This window comes from Rhopalosiphum padi, chromosome 1 (genome assembly GCF_020882245.1).
Source record: "Rhopalosiphum padi isolate XX-2018 chromosome 1, ASM2088224v1, whole genome shotgun sequence".
NCBI classification, from domain to species: domain Eukaryota; kingdom Metazoa; phylum Arthropoda; class Insecta; order Hemiptera; family Aphididae; genus Rhopalosiphum; species Rhopalosiphum padi.
Window position 1 is genome coordinate 73,804,237 of NC_083597.1, and position 18,447 is coordinate 73,822,683.

General features: G+C 26.0%; 1 protein-coding gene across 1 annotated transcript; it reads right to left on the bottom strand.

The window, feature by feature from the left end:
• Positions 1-12,817: 12,817 nt before the first annotated feature.
• LOC132922877 (alpha/beta hydrolase domain-containing protein 17C) lies at positions 12,818-18,126 on the bottom strand. The gene is made up of 3 exons (XM_060986604.1): positions 17,006-18,126; positions 15,122-15,254; positions 12,818-14,983 (listed from the first exon to the last, which is right to left on the bottom strand). Exons 1-3 carry the CDS (start codon positions 17,653-17,655, stop codon positions 14,900-14,902), a joined length of 867 nt encoding a protein of 288 aa, XP_060842587.1. The 5' UTR covers positions 17,656-18,126; the 3' UTR covers positions 12,818-14,899.
• Positions 18,127-18,447: the final 321 nt, after the last annotated feature.

The window sequence follows — 18,447 nt, forward strand, 5'->3', positions numbered from 1 at the left end:
TTAAAATCTGTTTGTGTATTGTGATCGTGTACACTAAATAAGTATATTATGTTGATGCAATTTGATTATTAATTATTACATTATGATTGATGTAACGGGACAAATTATGGTGATGTACATACATAAACTATATAGGTAAATAAATAATAATATAACAATCTTATAAGTCTGTATGCTATAATATACAGTATACATTTTATACATAGGTATAGTAGAATAGTCTTTTATTAACGCATTGCCCTAAGCCTCCCCCGGCTCCCCCTCTTCAACAATGTCGACGCTACGCACTCATGGTTTGAATTTTTTATTTTATCATACATTACTTAGTTGCTACGCCATTACTATTATACATAAAACATAACATTACCTATTTTTAGCAGACACGCAGTTGCAATATTAGTATATAAATAAATGATGATATTGGTGATAGGGATTGGGTAGACTAGGCTCTTCAGGGATTTTATCATGGGGGGCGAGAGAGGAAAGAAAAAAAGAGGGGTATGTAAGTATGTTTTTGAATTTAAAAAAAATTTAAATAAGATGCACAAAAAAAAATGTCATAGTAACAAATAATAATTAGGTAATGCTAAACTGTTAAAGTATGTAGCTTGTATGCACTTCCAGAGTTCCAGCTCAGAAAAGTCGAATAATTTTTCGTATATATATATTTATATATATTATAAAGTTGCTTTATCGAGTACCGAAATTATTATATTGTAATTAAAATGTACTCTAAAAGTATTTTAAATTTTTATCTATTAAATCAATAAAATGATCTTATTAAATATTTAACTTATAATTTTATGAGTTTATTTATGCATATGACCTATGACCGATTCGGCTTATTTTGTGATAATATGAGAAATGAATCCTCTTTGGTACTTTGTACCATAGAGTACGAATCTCATACATTTGTGATTGATTATATTTCTCCACATACGTAAAGTGTAAAATTTCCCATGACCCATTTATGAAGTAGGTAGTTTTACCATCCTTGTCCCGGTTTTAAATGATTTATCGTTGTTCATTGATCCCTTGTAAAGTCCCAGCCAAAGCCTTTTTTGAATGGCTATAACTACAACAAACAAGTCTCGGTTACGGGTTTCTGTCTGTTCCCATTGACTCTTCTACTGGTATTTTATGGATTTTTTCTGAAGTTTAGCGAGCCATAAAGAAACTCTAGATTTATGGCGCAACGTTGGGTGCTTAAAAATGTTCATTTATAGTGGTAGCTTAGACTGGCTGTCTAGTTAATGTAGGTCTTAGTGATGTGGAATAGTCTCCTTAGATCTAGAGAGGGGGGTTTATATTGGAGAAGATGGCCAATGGGTCATATGAGATGGTTCTATTGTTTGAGTGGACTTAACGTTACTTAATATAATGCGTATAATTTAATTTAGTTGGACATCAACTTTTCTATAGTAAGCGTTTCAAATTTACACAGATTCACAGTATTAGGTAACACTATATTATACGAGCACCAGCGCTGTAGTCTGGTGTACATTGGTGTTGTAGTCCCATGCAGTGGTACTGGCTAGCTTATCCATATTCCATAACGTTATTGCGTATTTTCGATTTGTTTTTATAACTTCTAAATTATATTTATTTGTAAGAGTTCTATCAAATTGCATTCTAATGACTTTCCATAAAGCATTCCTTTGAGGGGATCTTTTTGTCATTAATTCGTATGTTTAGCTTGCTAAAATTAGCTCACGGTAGTGTGTAAAGAAATAGACTATCTATAACGCCGTGTAGTCAAAATTTATAAATTTCAGTTTTCTGTTAATTCGTCAAAAACACAAACATTGGAAAATTATTTTATTGTTAAAAATTAATAAAATGTTAAATATATTGATTTTATAATGACGTATGATTTTTTTGTATAAGATAAAATTTAGAAAATATTTTGTAGCTGGACATTTTTATATCTATAAAATTTAAAACTTATTTGATACAAAATTCCTTATACGTTGTTTATACTGGAATCAAAAAAGTATATGAATACGATTTTTTTTCATAGATATTTGAAGTTTAAATTTGGATGAAATTACGCATAAATAATATATACTACTTTAATAATTAAATACTAAAATTATGATTTATGTAATATTTTTAGAAAAAATTAATTAACCTACTGTAATTTTACTAATAGTAAAATAAATTACTTTAGTTTTAATGTTAAAAAACATTTCATATATTTTATAAAATATATTTAGTGATACAGGATAACAGAAAGTCTTCGCTCAGAATCATTTTCCATGTACAAATGATAGCTATATTAAATTTAACACATCCATTACAGTAATCCGCTCGACACTTACTGTACAACAGAGCAGTATCCGCGCTTGAAAATGTAATACACGATATTTTTAATGTATTGTTCTTATTGGAATTATTTTTCCGAAATTCTTAAATGTATAATAATGATTGTAATTAAAAAATATTAACTGAGAAATTAAAGCATTCTACAGTTATCATTTGTTATAGTGATTTAGAATTTCAAATTTAGACGAATTTATATTTTTAAACAATAAAGAATGATTTTAGTCATTTGTTCGTTATTTAAAAATATTACATAAGAAGATATTTTTAAAACATTTAGATTAATCTTATGCTATTACATATTCATGCTATAAATCTATTCACACCGTTCTACGGTAAGTTGGTATTGACTCAAATGCTATAGTAAAAATAATATAATATTATAACATAAATAAAAATATAACATACTAAAATAAAATAAAAATATGTATTTACATACAAATCCCGGCTGTAGTTGTTATAGTTATATAAAAACTAATTTTAACATTTTAAAAAGTGATTATTTGTAATTTAAAATTAAATAAAAAGAAACTTATTACATGAAATAATATTATTATACACAATATAATTAAAAACACCAAAATTACTTATTTAATAATTTTCCTAAATAATAATAAAAAAAACCATCAAGGAATGAATTTGTATGGTTAAAACAATTAATAGGAGTACAATTTATTAAAATTAATGAGTTAGGTATTGATACCTGTAAATAAAATTATTGAAATTTAACTTACCCATTGCATCTATAAAAATTATTAATAATTTATTATTATATTTGTATATTTATTTAATTAACGTCAATCGGATTTTATTAACAGAAGTGTACAATTAATACAAACACGAGAATTTATTATGATTTATGTATATAAATATATAATTAAGTATGTTAATAAAAATGACAAGATAATGATAATTATAATATTAACAATAGTATCAACAATATTATAGTTTGTAAACCTAATACGAAAATGTGAGGTTGTTGTTGGCTATTGATATGATTTTAATTAATGGTGTATTTTTCGATAAGTTAGTTCTGCAAACTAGTGGTTAAAAATGTTTTGAAATATGGTGTTATTTATGTTACAAGGGAAATTAATTCTGAGCCGTTTTGATTAGTTTTATGTGTCAATGATTCTATTAATTGACCCAAATAATATGTTGTTGTTAATAACATAATAACTAATAACCAATTATAATATGATATATATATACCTACACATGTATTTGTTAATGAATTTATTGTGAAATATTGAGATTATCTTATTGTTTCAGTATTATATCAACAACGATCACATGATGTTATCTAAATAATCAATAGAAGAACAATTCACAAATTTAACTATTTAAAAGATTTTAGCATTGTGATTATAAATCCGTTTATTATTTCAATTCAAGGATCTAGGTACATATCGACATAAACTACTATTATATGAAACATATAAAAATTTAAGACGGAATTAAAAAGTATATTTTAGTTACATAATTCCAACACCCTAAGTTTAGAATTTATGTACATACATTTTTTGAGATTTTGTAATTATTTTATAATACAACGTAATGATGATAACTTTGTTTATAATTTATAAGTTATAAGAAAATTCCGAATTTTAATTTTTGATACCAAAACCAAGCGGGACATCATATCAACAGCACTTGATAGTTGAAATTGAAACCCAGTGTTGTAAAGAATACTTTTTTTTTAAACAATGAATATACTACCAAAATACTAAACCTAATTTCATTAGTACGTATATGGAAATGCATATTTGTTTATTGCACTTCAGAAATATGATATTTTCAATGTTATCGTTAGTACCTAGTCATGTCGATTCTTATTTTTTTATGATCGCTTCACTCACGTTGAATACATTTTTTATTATCGTGGGCAATAATATTTTTCCAATTAGTTTTATTTTTTTAATACCATCGAAAATACTTCATATTGAAATTATTAAAAAATATAGTATTTACTACTTAAACAAGTATTTGAATTCGTTTACTAAAATACTTCACAACTCTGCTAATACCTTGAAAAAGTTTTTGTGTTTTACTTCAATACAATAATGTAACTCATAAATTTAGATAGTTTCTAATTAATGAGATAATTTATACTAGACCTTAGATTGCGCAATTTACAGCATTTTCTAGTTCTTATAGTTTTAATTCTTAAGTATCTATTGATGTTTTTAGGAAGTTCTAAACACGTTACCTATTGAACAATTATGTTTAAATTAGTTCATCAAAAATCATACTTCACGTCTTCATAGAATTATAATTTTCTTGGGAAATTTATTATCCATACTACAGTATTAATATGACTTACAAACTTTTAATTCAATAATACTATAGTACTGAGTGAAATGAATATTGAATAACTTAAAATTCAATTGCAACTAATTAGACACGTCGATAATAAAATTACACAAAATAAATAGGTACATACTAGATTTTGTATCTATAAAATAAAATAGTCAAGTAATATATTATTTTGTTAAAATATTTGAAAATGGAGTAAAAATTAACATTTATGTTAATAAATTCAGTATTTTCATAAATGTGCTCAAACGTGTGTTATATCTAACATAATAATTGTAAAAACATTTCTTAAGCAATCATGAAAAAAGATAGACAAAATATATTAAAACTACCCATACAGTTATTAAACTCAATAAACTTGCTGAAAACTGTAATGGTTTAAAGATTAATGCCTGTGAATGCCTCATAATTTATGTTGTATTTGGTGAATTTGCATAGGTTAATCGTTAATAGAAAACATATAGCAGGGTATATATATTATTTTCGTAATAAATACTATACAATAGGTAATAAAGTTAGGATAGCGAATTAAAGATTAATCACAGTCCATTTTACATTATTAGTTGATTTACTCTTAAAGTTGCAATGAGATTATTCCCTTATAGAAAAATCATAATACATCAGTAGTCTGTTAACCGTACATAATTAATAAGAAGTCGTATTGTATAAATGTATTAATACGTACTTAGATTTGCTAAAAAAAATATATATGAACAATTTTGTTCACAATAATAAATAGGTACAATTTGTTCTAATATTTATAAAGATGAATAGCATACAAAATAGATTGTTATTTTTTTGGTGAATATTATAATATTTAAGTATGACATTTAAAATTTAAATGTTTCCATTTCATAGGTATAATCTCGAAGCGCGTTTCTTAGTATTAAATCTAAGAATATCTAGAAATTTATGAACCCATTTTCTTTGGAGAAGATTAAAAACTTACAGAATAATATGCCATCTAATTTGATGGTATATATTGACTAGAGAAATTTATTCAGGTATAATCGGTGCTATTTACAATTATATTTGTTTGGCTTCAAGTAAATGGCTGTATAATCTATTGTTCCGTCAACGTTTTGGGCACCTGTAATTTGATTATAATAGTAGGTACATAGCATTATTCAATATAAATTGTATATCATATTATCTATCTTTTTAAATTCGTATGTAATTTTAAAGGCCAACCTTTAAATAAAAAAAGGATGTACAAGTGGATATCGTTCTGTTGTATAGTTGGGATAGAGAGTAGGTCACTATAATGGATATGTTAAATTTGAATGCAATAACAGGTATCATTACTATCATTGCATACGAAAAACGATTCTGAACGGAGATAATTTGTCAGTCTAGGATATATTATATAGTTACCTATATTTAAATTTTAATATATCGTTATTTTACGCGATTTCGCAAAAAATTAAATTTCATACGCTCATAAAATTTTTCAATATTGACACTAGAATTGTTTTTACAGTTATTTGAAGAAAAAGTTATGGAGAACATTGTTTGGGTTTTTTTAACCTTAGGTATAAATAACAACAATTTTATGAATTTTCAACTACAAAATTCATTGCAAATTTTCGCAATTAAGACATATTTTGTAAAAATTTGTAATACATGTAAAATGTAATACATATTTGCGAATATAATAGATTTGAGGGCAAATGAAAGGGGCAAGTGAGGATAACCATAGGCGCTGGTATGAAGAAAAAAAAGAGCTATCTACTCTGAAATCCAGCATAATTCATTAGTAAATCTATTACATTTTAAAATTATTCAAAACTACAAGTATATGCGTAAATTCAATGAAAATACAACTAATAATTTATCATAGGTTAGATAGAAAACAACTTATAACAATATATTATTATAATGCCATAATGGACATTTCACTTATTAATTCGTACATAGAGGTTTGTACTTATTTAAAAACCATAAGTTTATAATAGTCTATATAAATCCCAAATCTTTTTTTCCGAAAAGATGTTTCAAGATTGGTGGATAAAAAATGTATATTTAACAATAGAATCCTATACTTACTAACTACTTTTTGAAAAATAAATAAATACAAATAAAATATGTTTTTGTGTATTTTATACTATTGTCTATTATATTACTTTAAGATTACTTTAGTCAACAATTATTTTTTTATTATTTGCAATAAATCAAAAATGTATACTAGAACAGAGATAATCTAAACATTCCAAACACTTGTCAATATACTTTCTTAATAATTTAAGAATAAAACTAGTAGACATAAAATTGAAAACGTTAATAAAAAAAAAGTAGGACTTTTGTTTTCTTTAATTGATATTTTGGACTATTCATCATTTACAATTACTTATTACATATTATTAACTTAAATTTCTTTTAAATTCGTATTAAGTATTAATAAGATTCGTAAGTTGGTTTACTAATAATTTAAATAACTGTTTATAAATATTACCTTCACAGAATCCTAAAATTAAAGATAGTTTTTAGTCCATCTATAAATTACAAATTTGTAATACGATAAAAAATAATTAACAAATAATAATGAAATCTTAGAAAAATTAAACGTATGTTCGATTATTTTAATTTAATTTTTAAACAATTAATTTAATTATATTCTGAAATGAAGCATTTTCTTCGGTTAATCACCTATACTATATAGTATATAATAATAATGGAAAGAAAAAAATGATTAAAACTATTGTTGTTAATATATTCTTGCTTGTCTAAAGCTAAATCAAACTTCATAATATGTCAAACATTTGTATACTGATTACATTAGTAATAAGTTATTAGTTCAAAATTTTATTTATACATCAGTTCAGTTAGATATACCTACAACCTGCTGTATAATAAGTTTATATAAATATGATACAGAATGTTATGGAAAAGCCGCGATGATCGACAGAGTGGTGAAGGGACGATTGTCTCAGTTTGTGGGAAAAAGAAACTCGAGCAGAGCAGCTCGATAAACGGTGTACAGTGCAATGCCGGAAATAAGTACTCCGACTATTGCCACAAATGGGATATGACGTGGTAAATCGACCGTTGCAATGCCGGAATACTCAAAATAGTACACCATTGGCCGCCTTACAGACTACTCGTCTGAGTTCGAGCGGAGAGTCGTTTCACCTAAACCACGTAAGTCTGCCTGGGTGGGTCTTACTCACTCTTAATATGACTCAGACTAAAGACTAGGGTGTCAGCGGTAGATCGCGGCGCATTTTATACGAGTGCTATCGGCAGTTGGCCGTCGGTGGTCTCGTGTTCTGCTGTAACACTGCAGAGACCGCGAAACCGCAAAAGTGCAACCGCCGATAATCGTTATGCTATAGTATAGAATAATAATTTCGCTAATGAAAATTAAAAAAAAAAAAAAAAGATAAGCAAATTGCACATAAAATAAATAGATACCTATACATTTATAGGTACATAATAATAAAAAACAGCGTGGACATCATTATTGATAAGATTTAGATATTCTATTATTATCAATAAATTATATCATACCTCGGAGAGTTTTTACTTGATTAACTTTTTCATCACCGTCACCGTCAGATAATGCTGGCCTTACCCAAAGTATTGCAATAGCTATGATTGTAAAAGTTATTGAATTCCGGTTAAAAAAAATCATTTTGCCTTAGTTAATATAATAAATCAATGTGAATAATTTGAACGCAAATAATTAATTTAATACAATAATGCTTCTCGGACCAAATCTATCCTTAGAAAATCTATTCTTAGAACAAAATAAACATTTGTTTAAAATAAGTTGTTTATTCAGTAAAATCTAATACAATATGCAATAAAAATAAATCATCATTTATCGCTAAAGGCCATATTTAAAATTGTTAGCAAATAAAGTATGTTTAATTTTGTAAATGACATAAGATTCTCTAGGCATTGTTAACAGTTGTATGGACATCAGACACATAACCTAGCAAAATAAAAAACTATAATATTATTATCAAATTTTCGATATTAGTTTTAGTAGGTATAATGAATTAGAGTCTCATCATAAATTGTGACAATAATAAATAATAAATTACTTACCAGTATTTTAATCTGAGGTATGATTTTTGACCCAAATTGTAGAAGTAAATTTGTAAAATCACGTAAAAAATAAACGAATTTTTCATGGTATACAATTCATGAAATAAATAAATGCGCGTGTTGGTAAACTCATGTATTTTCGTAATATGCCACGCTATACGTATACTTATTATTTATTAAAGTAAATTTTATATTTAAGAACAATACTGAATTTTATTATAAATAATGACATTTTTAATATATTTTAAGATTTATATTATGAATTTATTTTTATTATTTTAGTTATTTTTTAATTACAAAAAAAAAAGTTTATTACGTTAAAAACTTATTTTTCGTAAATATACCAACATGGCAATATATTATTATATATAGATATATTATCTATTAGTTCATAGTTTTATTTTTCTCGATTTATTTTGTAAATATAAAATAATTAGGACATTCAAACTATAGATCCAATTTTGTACTAAAAACATTCATTAAAATTGCAAATCGGAAGATTTTATCTTCAATAAAAAGTATCTTTTAAATAAAAAAAACACACACACTCCATTACCAATATACAAATAAATTCATCACTTTTATACTCCGAATCTAAAATTATACATATTATGTAAATCGATATTTTTAGATCTTTAGTAATTCAGTTTAAACAATTTGTCTTTGTTCGCAAACCTTCAGATGTTTTTGATCATTTGCAAATAACGTTTTTAACAAAACAATTTTCTATAAATATTCTAGTTAATTCTTATATTCAGTTCGTTCAAAACAGCAAACGGTTATAATAATAATATGCTGATTGCGTGCCATGTGAATAACATTAACAATTTTAAAAAGTGCTTTACTATACACATAATAAAGTTTAACTATACTTACATATTTATTGAATAGGTTACTGTAATAGATGTATTAAATTTAAATTAAATTATAAACCATACAAAAAACAAGTCTGTGCAATAAAGACCGATCTTTCGACGAATATTTCTTATTATATTTATTTTTTAGTTATATATTGGTTAAGTAATTTATTTTTCTACTTCGCCTGTCTAAACTTTAAATACGTAGAATATAAGGATAAAAAATATTTTAAAATATAATTTTTTTAATAAAAACGTTGTTATTTAACGACTTGAAACTATGTAAAAATATGTTTCAAAAACATGAATACTTTTTGTAATGAAGAGTGTTTTATAATAAAAGAATCACCCTGTATATAACGAATATTACTGTATATTACTTTTAAGTTCAGTTTCTATGTACTATACTCTATACTTTGTACTTAAAGGTTTTTTTTTAATGATTTAATAAAAACTCATGGTATTGAACTTTTAAGCCATTTGACCAAGAAAACTCTCGAATTCGTCCTACAACACAATTTTGACATGAAAAAGTATTTCAAGCTCTCTAACTACAAACTTTTAGACTGTAAAAAGAAAATTGAATTTAAAGTTCTGTACTAGTAACGAAAAACTTAAACCTGAAAATGATATGACCACACGGCGTTATTGTTAGGCTATTTCACTACACCACTGCCATGTATTCATGTATTTGGTAGGTATATCATCAAATTATACAATATAAAATAAGTACAACTACAAAACTAAGGCCCGAAATCAGTCTACGCGTCAATAACGACTGAATACAATTATAATAAATCAAAATAAATAATTTAACCAAAACTTTTAAATAAATTATACTATGTACATAAAAAAAATGTATTTGTAAAGTAAAAAAAAGAAATACAAATAATCGACTTTATATAATAGTTAAAAGTTTAAATTATGTACTTTCATTTTATGATTAGTATGCCGGAAGAATCCTGTTTCGCTTAAACATGGCCATTCCCGTTTCGCCCAGATTAGTTTTAATCAATTTAATATTAAGTTGGCAATGGTTCAGTCAAATATTGTCCCCAAAAAGTTTTATTTTCAGTTTACAAAAATGGTACATTTAACAAATTTAGTTCACAATATTTATAAAAAAAATGTACACAGAGGGACAATAAAATTATTAATGGTTTAAATTTTGTTCAAAATATATTATTTATTAATATCTATTATCTACACATTATTTTTAAAACTATTACCTACACATCACTACACAAGCGTTTAAAATGTTTAAATGTTTAATGAATTCATAACGAGTACTTTCATTTGATCGGCAACCTTATCTTTTAATTATATTTGCATCTTTTGGTGTTCTTGGTATTTTAACATTTATTGTTATATAAGTCTCTGTTTGGACATAATTTCGCATAATATATTTTATCCAACTTAATATAGATGGATAATTAGAATAAAAATGGTCATTGATGAACGAACAAAACGACTCGCAAGAATTTGTCGTAAGGCGAATACTCACTGAATTACATACCCATAGACTAGAAGTAAAATATGTATTCTCAGAAGTCAGAAATATAATTGCTTATTAAATAATCATAATATTTTGTCACTCTATCGTCAGTTGGACATTCCGGCATCAAATCGTCAACAAAATAATCCGATAGGTACTTTTTTATACAAACGATATCCTATCTTAATATTACCTAGAATTAATTTTACTTGGCTGGTTAAATTTAATTTTTAATAGTAATGAATAAATAATTAAGCAAATTTATTTTAAATTACACATTATGGTAGATATTCACTACTTATATTATGTCTATGTATGCACTACGCAAACTAATTAAATTTTAATTGAAGGTTTAAACAAATAAATGTTTTCGCTTTATCATAATTATTATGAACAACAAATTGGACTTTTCCGACAGTTGTCATAAAAAATATATGAGTAGATAATATTTCTATTTTTTTTTTATTTTACAATGAAATTAATTATTTTATTTTAAATTAAAATAAATTAAAATATTTTAAAACAAATAATGTACCTATTATTATTATTAAAAAAATATATAATCAGATTTAAATGCTTTTTATAAATTTTCATATATAAATAGAAAAAAAAATCAATTAATATAAATAAAATTTATAAATTATTAATAGAGGATCCTAACATAATAATAAAATTTATTGCATTGAAAGATAAATATACAAATAAAATTTAAATTAATTATATAAATGATTGTCTCCAAAGCCTAAACTTGTAGAGGTGTACAAATGGTAGTGTGGTACAATTAAAGTATAATTAAATAAATTTGGGAAAATTCTCGATGTAAAAAATAAATTAAAAATTTGCACTGATAGAACTGATAATATATAGTCGATACCTATACTCTAATAACTATACCTGTACTCGATAATCTGTCTTAGTATAGTGGTTGACAAAAGATGTATTAATTTACTTTGCAACTGAAATTTGTATTTTCTTAGCTATAAATTATATAACTTAATTTAAGGAAAATCAATAATATGGGTTAACTTTAATATTGAATTTATACTTATTAACAGGGTTATGAACTTTAATTTGTTCAGCAATATATTCACTAACTATAATAATAAATACCTATATTAAATAATATGTTAACAATTTCAGCACTATCTGTCACTAATTTATTTTCAGAATAAAAAATCGAAGAAATATTATTTTTTTTATTATTATTTACATTATCAAAAATTGATCATATTTTAAATTTTTTTAGGATCCCTTTATCATATATGTTTTTAGAAAAGTACATCTATACATATCTCTAGCACATTTAATAACTTTTGTTAAGAGGTTTTTATTTTATATACTTATATACTTAATTTTAAGGCTAGTATTAGAAGGTTGTTCTTTAATTTTTTAAATAACTTGTCTCTACATCTTAATCTTATTAAGATCAGTATATAGGATGTAATCCATCACTCAACTTTTGTTTTAGATTTAGTTAAACATATACATTTTGTTATATAATTTTATATTGTAAAATAAAAAAGTTCTAATTCAGTATTTACTTTATTTTAATTAAACACATTAACCCAATTTTCAATTAATTTTATTTAAAGATAGAATTGTATAAAAATGGTCAGTTTATACTATTTTAACACACATACTATTATATTATCAAAATCATTTGTATTTTTTTTAGAAAAGTATGATCAATACGAGTTGAAAACCTGTTCATAACATTTACTCTACTATTTTATAGTCTTCATTTACACAAGATTTAAATCTGTAATAATTTAGAATATTATACCTAACTGTATTTACGTTTATTTTATTTGAATCAATATTTTTAATACAATTGAATAAATACAAATTAGTATTAGCAAAACTATCCAAAAAAAAGATGTCTAAACTATCTAAAAAACTTTCTTGCAATAAACTTAGAGAACGATAAGCACAAATTAAATTCAGCACAGAAACAGTTATGTGATTTCAAACATAATAATGCACTTTGCAAGGAAAATGTCTGGGAAAACACTAGTAAAAAAAAATATACTCATTACTCTGTGCATTGCGCTTCTGTGACTAATTTTGAATTTTCCATTAAAGCTTCCATTCAAATTCAACTATACCACACTTTTATATCAGCTGATTCTATACTGAACAAAAATTTAACAATTTATATGTTTGTAAGACAGAGACAACACATGCGACAATAGCATCCAATTAAGATTAAACTTTGATTTGGATCTGTGTTACATAATACTACGTTACGGTTTCGCATACTGTTTTATCTCAACTACTATAGTCCAACGACCTCAAGAAAGCCAGACAACCAAAGCAATACAACAAAAGGGTGGATAGGCTCCTTCTTGAGTAGCAAATGCTCATACCGTGATCTACGCTATCTGCCATTCTGTGCCCCATTATCACTAACCATTCTAAACATAGTTGTTTATAATTTATTATGTACCATCACACCCAGATATCAGGAGTGACCACATAATTATTATTATCTTTTTCTTTATTATTATTACTATGAATCTTACGGTAATAGTAGTCATATTATCATCATTAGTGTTCTGATTTCAACAATCCTCGCCTACTCACCACCTAACGATTGTCCTAACACTCATTGCAGACCACATCAAATTGTATATAAATATAATTTTTTTTTCCAAATAACAATGTTTTTATTATTCCTGTAACATATATATTAGTCACCAAATACAACTATATATCACCAGTTCATCTATACATGTATTATATTTAGATCAATGGTATTTAATTATTTACAATTAATAAATTATATGAGAAATAGTGTTTTAATTTCATACAAATTACATTGAAGAAGGTACATGAAATATATTATAAGGCCACAAAAACATTGAAAGTATTTGTTTTTTTTTTTTATATCAATATTATAACAAATGTTTATAATATATAACATGTTTGAATTCAAAAAATATCATACAAAACAATGTGCGTGTAAAAAATATTTGTTTTGTTCAACTTAATATATAATTAAAATCAAAATAATAATTTAAAAAAAAACACTCGTTATAATAATATAATAAACATTTTTTTCAAAAAATATTTTACTTAAAGTCATGTCTAGTGTTTTACTAGTAAAAAATCAATATTCATAATTTAATTTGCATTAATTAAAACAGTACTAGTAAACCATAAATAAACTCCACAGCAGAGCACCAATTTTTGGCTTAACTTGGATTTGTTGTTAAAATCCAATATTTATAAATGAAAAATGTATTTTTCAAATTTTCTTTGGAAAAAAAGAATTATAATTCACATTTCACATAAAATTAAGAATTATTAATTCGGTTAATAGGTACTCTACTGTATTAAAATAATAATAATAATAATAATAATAATAATAATATAAATATCATAGGTATAAACGATAAATCTATAATATAATTTATAAACCTAATCAAATATAACCTATAATAAATAATAATAATAATAAACATACAATAATTTAATAATTTGATGAAAAAAACACTGATACATTATTTTAATTATTATAATACACAAGTCATATAATATATTAATATTAAATATATTGTTTAAACTTCAAAATACTTGTTTAGGAATAGTGTTATATAGTCATGACTTAATAATAACGATTAAGCGAATGATTAACAAAAAAAAAAAAAAATATTGTACATGAATTGTAATGGATGATAAAATAGTATGAACGATTAATATTTAATATGATAAATATTATACAAATTATTCACTAATATGTAGTATTAGATATAATAATTAAAAATTACCAAAGTAATTTCTCAGTCGCTGAGCCATTAGTTACCATATTGGGCGATTGTCCATTCGATGTATCTGCATCTTTTTTTTCAATTAAATGTCAGTTGAGCAGTTCGGTTGTAACAAATTGTTTAAGTCTTTCCAAATAAACATTATGCAATTCTACATCATTGTGTCCAGCACCCTAAAATAAAATAAATATAAAATAATTTAATTCAATTGCAAAACTTTGCATAAAGAAAATTAATTGTCATTAATAATTTGATGATCGAGAAAAATTTCAATTTTAACTTACTACTACATGCCAAAAAAATATATTTACCTCAACCCATAGTGGCGGAACTGCTTTAGGACATTTTTCATAAATAGCAACACCGTGTGAAAAATCAATTACTTCGTCATGTGTTCCATGTATGACGAGCACCGGAGAGTTAACTTCTGATACCTTATCAATACTAAAAAATTACATCAATTAATTGATATAATATAGGTAATTTAATATATTTAAAACAAAGTGAAAATAGAACATCATAATAGATTTAATTAATAAAGAACCAAAAATGTATGTTTAAGGCTAAATTATAAAGTTAATTTATCTATTATCTATCATCTTCAAAAATCCCAATATTATCTTTTGATATTTAAAAAAGTTTTTTTTTAAATATAAATTATTATTTATATAAAATTTTAATTTAAATAAGTATACATTGTACTTATTATTTTACTTCAGTACCAACTGTACTATTGAAAGAAGCTAGGTATGCTAACTATATATCACATAATTTAATTCCTCGTCTAAATTTGTTCATAGGTCAATTGATTTAAATATTAATCTAGCATATAATTGTTATATGTTTTGTACAAGGGAGACAAATATAATAAATCAATAAAATAATATTATATTATTCTTCATCTTAAAAATAAAATGTTATCATAATTCATAAATAACAAATATTTGTGTTTATCATTTAAGTAACTATATAAGTTTAAAATATTATGTACTATCTATATAACTTAGTGTATACAATAAATTATCAATTATAGTTTACATATTTTAAAGAACTATACGTATAAATCCCTATATTCAATGAAGTATATAAAAATAGGTACATTATTAGATTAATTATAACTTTATATGTACCTAAGGAAGGTATCTATATAAAAATTAACTAAACAATATGCTTATTTAATATTTGTGTTCCAATGGAAGATTCTTTTAATTACCTATATAGATGTATTTTATATTTTAAAAGAAAACCTTAATAACAATTAGGCATTAGCTCAAAGGAATAATAGTACTTAAATAATATTAATGGTTTTTTTTTTTTTTATCAATTTAATATATTGAAGGCAACTAAGTTATAGTAAAAAGGTTAATGGGTGATTGGTAGTAAAAATATATACCTCATAAATTAATCAAGGAAAATAGAAAATGATTTAGCGAGTAATATTTAACAACCTAAGTCACTATTTACAGGAAAATGTTTACCATATCTCAATATCAAACTAAATTTTTTACTTTTTTAAGGTTAACTGTTGTATAAATTAATTTATTTAGATTTAAATATATTAAAGTTCCATTATTATATTTATACACACATATTATATAAATAAAATGTAAAAAATAATGTGAAATTATTTAAAAAAATATTTAACAATTTATATTTTTAACATAAAGAAATTACTAAAATATAATATTATAGATTCACTACTCTATTAGGTACATACACAAACAAACCAATTGTTGTCTAAATAATCCACTTGTTCACACAAATGTATATTATATAAATTATAACCCTTCATTATACAACCTGAGAATAAAATATAGATAGGCACATACCAGTGCACATAGTTATAAAATAGGGTGTGGCTAATATAAAATTGATATATGTGTCTATATTTATTAACACTATTTAAATTAACAAAGGGTGTGTTTAAAGATTTATACTTAATATTATGTAACAAGTCATACCTTAGAAATCCTTCATGCACTGAATAGTGCTACGCATCAAAGCATAATAATTATACTATAGTGCCACAATTGACTGTACAAATATAATTTTTACCTAATTATTTAAGCAGAATTTTTTAAATGTGATAAAGACACGGAGACAAAAATAATTATACGAAGCAATGATGTAAACGTAACTTGTACAAATGTGAAAGGGTTTAGTTCAAGACACTAAAAACATAAATAGATAAGTACCTGGTAAACACATCAAAAAACCATTTCCTTTTAGACCTAGGAAATGCTACTTTTATGCCGGATGTCAATGGCGAATGAAGGACTACAGCTCCCACTTCATATCTAGATGCTAAATCGACAGTGGGCACAGTACCAATGCTCTGACCGTACAGTATTATGTTCTCGGGGCTGATTCCATAGGTGGTTCTTAATGTTTGCCAAGCAGCATCGATGTCAGCATACAGATCTCTCTCGCTCGGCTTGCCCTTGCTGATGCCGTAGCCAGAATAGTCATAGCTAAATATGTTGCAGTTGATCCTCATTCCCAATCCTAGGTAGAAGCTGCTCATCTGGCCTAGGTCCACAGCGTTTCCGTGCGAAAACAGTATGGTGTAACGGGCGTTGGGACAGCATCGCACGAATATACATGCTATGCGATTGCCACGGGACGTGCGAGCATAGAATCCCTCAATGTTCTGAACGTCGCTGTCAGTGTACTGCCATTCAGCCTTATCGTTGAATTTGATATGGTATTTGGTCTCGCCACTGTCGACTGGCGTGAAGTCGTACGTAATTGGCGGTGGAAGGAACGCAAGTTTGGCGGCGATGCGGGATGGCAGGGGCGGGCAGCAAAACAGGTACATCAACTCGCTAAACGTCATCCCGTTCATTGCAAGCACATCAGGTAGTACGAAAACAGAAACACGACTGAGGTGTGACGGCGAAAAAAGATACAACGGAACGAAACGAATGAAAAAGCGTTGGAGGAGAGTCGGCGGCGGTTAGTCGCGCACAAAATATGTGTTTTCGCCCCGCAACTACTCACGCACGTACCTACCTACAACTACAACGACAACTGCAACAGTAACAACAGCTTTACACCGCAGTACCGTACTAGGACGACGCTCTCGGGAAAAACATTTCAAAATAATAATATCAAAAAAATATCGTGAACTGTGACATCATCGTCGTCATCACGCCGTGGACTAGGAATTTCACTGATACGCATAGCCGAGTGTAGTCGAGCCTGCTACTGCGATTACGTCACGGGGACCCTTATCAATCGCGGTCCCGAACACAATGCCGTAGAACAAGCGAAGAACAACTCGTACATAATTTTATTAATTTTATACTACAATGAACAAAACCAAATAATCGTCCATTTCAGTAGTATAGTAAGTTACTAAACTATAATAGGGGTCTGTTTCTAAAGTTAGTGTTGTCGTCATCGAGGCGCCACCCGTGGAAGAGTCAGCCGGTAACCGTTTCTTCCACGACAACGCAGTCTTCGCAATCGTTGTTCATTGCACCCATTGACCGTGTAACCCTTTTTGGTGGGCCGCCCACATTACTGTAGCCGTTGCCGTTGTTGTCGATTCGCGGTTCATCGGCCGATAGGTAAGTTTGAGGTTGAACAGCAGGCCCGAGCCTACAATAATAAACTGTAGTAACTCCACGATTGA